The following is a 3,111-nucleotide window of genomic DNA, read 5'->3' as shown; positions in this document are numbered from 1 at the left end:
GGGACCCGGGACAGAGCCCGCAGGCGGGCGCACAGGGCCTCACCTCCAAGTTGATGAAGACAGCCGCCATGTCCGCCGGGCTCAGCACCAGCCTCAGGGGGCCCATGTAGTTCTGGAAGACAGAGCCCAATGCTGCCTCAGCGCGGGGGGCAGCCACCTTCCAGGCCACAGCGCGGCCAGAGGGGCTCTGACGACCCCGCTGAGGTCAGGGGCTCCCTGCAGGCGGCCCCCACGCCTGGCCCGGCCGGTGCTCAGTGCTCACTGCAGAGCATTTGGGAGGCCCGGCTCTGCTGGACGGGGCAGGCGAGTGGGGCCTGAGCACGGGCCGAGCACACACCTGCTCCCTGGGGGCACTCGTGTGCGCTGGACACAAACCCACAGCCACCACGGAGCACGGCTAGCATCTGAGACATGAGGAAACTGACGCCGGGAGGGGAGGGCGTCACCCTCATGCACCTCTGGCCGGTGACAGGGCCACGGTGCCCGCCTGCGCCCTGAACCTGCCAGGAGAGGCTCTCCACGCCCAGAAGCTCCGCGGGGCAGGCAGTGGTCCTGCCGGAGCCGCCTCGGTTCTCACAGGTGCAAACACCCCTCCCGCCCGGGGAGGACTCGCGCCTCTCCTCTCCGGCCCCTTCTCCCCAGGGGGCCTGTCCCCACTTCTCCCGGCCACGGGACCGAGCAGGAGGAACTGTCCACATGGACAGGTTGCCCTGGCCTGTCTGACTCGGGGGTAGCGCACCTACCTCTAATGGGGGAGGGGAGGTCTGTAAACATGGTTACCCCCAAAGCACACAGCACGCCCTGGCTGAGGCCCCCAACACCACCCGGACGCACCAGGCAGGGGTGGCCCCTGCCCTGGAAGGCCGAGCCCCGGGAGCTGGAGCCGCCGCGCAGGGGCCGAGCCCACCTTCTCGATGTCCTCCAGCGTGCGGTAGTACTTGGCCTCGGTCTCCTGGATCTCCAGCAGGCAGCACGTCCTCTTGTCGTCCTCCGTCATGCCCATTTTCTACGGGCGGACACGGGCGTGAGCAGGGATGCCCACCAGGCCTGCCACCCGCTCACCGCCTGCTTGGCCAACGTGGGACCGGATGGGAGACAGAAAGGCCCAGGCCTTCCTCCCCGTCCCCCCTTGCAGATGAGGAAACTGAGGCCCGCGGAGGGGCTGTGGCGGGAACCTGAGAACGGGCAGCAGTGCCGAGGAGTGCGGCTTCCAGGCCAGGGCGAGCCCCGCACCAGCCACCTCCTGCATAGACAGCACGTGTGAGGTGCTTAAAGCACCTACTGTGTGCACAGGGGAGCCTCTGACCAGCTCCCTGAGGACCCGTGTCCGCCAACTGGTTCCTCAGCTGGTGCCTCAGAGAAGGACACGATTCCTCACAGGCTGGCCCTGCCCAGCGCCCACGGGCTGCAAGCAGGACCCCTGGGGACGCGCCACCATGGCAGGGCCTGCCACCACCTCTGGGGGGACCGGGGCGGGGGGCGGGCTGACCAAGACTGTGGTCACAGGGCCTGGGAACGGGGGTGATGTGACTGCAGAGGCAGCCACGCTCTCGGGCCCCTCAACTGAGCCATATGTGCCCGTGAGCAAGGCCCTGGGAGAAGGAGCTGGCACCCGTGTGCCCTGACCATCCTCCTCCTCCAGGAAGGCCAGGCCCTGCTGGGCTCTGCCGGGGCCGCAGCTCCAAGGGCCTCGCGGCACATGGCCCAGGGCCAGGGTGACAGCCCTGCTCAGCCAGGGGACTGCACTGTTACTCTTGGGGCTCCATGTGGATGCTGAGTGGTCCCCCTAAAACTGCATAAAAACAGGCCGACAGTGTCTCCCAGGACAGGCCCGTGATGGGGAGCCGCCGCGGGCAGCCTTACCTGCATGTACCTGATCTGAGAGCATGGAAACAGACGAGAGACCCAGTTAGCACCCAGCTGCACATGGGGGTCAGGGGGGCCCGGGCATTTAGCCCACAGCCTCAGGGGTGCCCGCTGCCGGGCGGGTGGGAGGGACAGGCCCGGGACCGAGCACGCGGCTGGTCTTCCCACGTCTGGGCTGAGCCACACCTGCCAACCTCTGGCTTTATCTTCCTTCACAAAAGCACCGTCCCCATGACCTCCACTGGGACTGCGGGGGGAGCGCCAGCGTGGCAGGGGGTGGCAGGGGATGAGATACGCCGGGGTGGGTCCCAGAGAGCATGGCGGGAGGCCCACCACCGGGGATGGACGCGCGGCCCGTGAGCACCAGCCCGGGCGTTAGGACACTGAGCAGAGCAGGGCAGGGGCGCCAGCTTATCCCCAGGATACGGGGGGCAAGGGGACATCGTCTCAGCCCCAGGTCCCGCTCTGTGGGGTTCAGCACCAGGGGCAGGGAGAGCTTGGGGAGCGCCCTCTCCAGGTCTCCGCAGGCCAAGCACCATGGGGGGTCTCGGGAGCCTGTGTGACCTGGATTCCAGTCCTGTCCTCGCTCCAGAGGACACCGGTTCCCAAAGGGCTGGGGGAGCCCCGAGGCCGGCCAGGCTCCTGGGGAGCTGGAGGTGAGGAAGCAGGGACCTCCAGCAACAGGCGAGGGGGGCCTTCCAGCCCCCAACACCCCTAAAGGGGGCAGGATCACCCGGGGCCACCGCCCCACAGCAGACTCACAGGGTGAGACCTGGTTACTGAGGGGAAGGGAACCCACCACACCCTTCAGGGCAGTTTCGGGGCTGCCGCGCCCAGCATGTCCCGTCTCCCCCGCGTGATGCCAGAGGGGCCGCAGGCGTCCAGAGGGGGAAAGCCTCTCTGAAAGGCCGGGGAGCGGCTCCCCGCTTCCTGTGTTCGCCGCCACTGCTCACTCCCACGTGGACCCCGAATTCCCTGAGACGTTCCCCATTTCTGGTGTGAAAGCAAATGGCATCAAAAGCCTCCCGAGGTGGCAAGCGGCACCTCCGTGCCCCTGTGTGGGGGCCCGGGGGGCTGTGGCCAGGTCCCCATCTCCCCGGCCCGGCCGGCAGCACCCGCCGCCCCACAGCAGCCGTGGGCATTAACCCCGCATTGCAGCCCACGGGCGTCCCAGGCTGTCAGCCTCCCGGCTGGAACGGACACCCTCGCACACGGAGGACGCACAGCGGGCTGACTGGGATGATC

At 68.3% G+C, this 3,111-nt stretch overlaps 1 protein-coding gene across 1 annotated transcript in view; it reads right to left on the bottom strand.

The window, feature by feature from the left end:
* VAV2 (vav guanine nucleotide exchange factor 2) overlaps positions 1-3,111 on the bottom strand; it is a 121,363-nt gene that overhangs the window by 22,385 nt on the left and 95,867 nt on the right. The window contains exons 6-8 of the mRNA XM_006776595.1: positions 1,864-1,878; positions 908-1,006; positions 44-112 (exon numbers count right to left, since the gene is read on the bottom strand). Of these exons, the coding sequence (XP_006776658.1) occupies positions 44-112; positions 908-1,006; positions 1,864-1,878 (183 nt within the window). The remainder of the gene's footprint in view (positions 1-43; positions 113-907; positions 1,007-1,863; positions 1,879-3,111) is intronic.

Source organism: Myotis davidii, unplaced genomic scaffold, assembly GCF_000327345.1.
Source record: "Myotis davidii unplaced genomic scaffold, ASM32734v1 scaffold609, whole genome shotgun sequence".
NCBI lineage: Eukaryota > Metazoa > Chordata > Mammalia > Chiroptera > Vespertilionidae > Myotis > Myotis davidii.
This window is presented reverse-complemented; position numbering and strand designations above follow the sequence as displayed.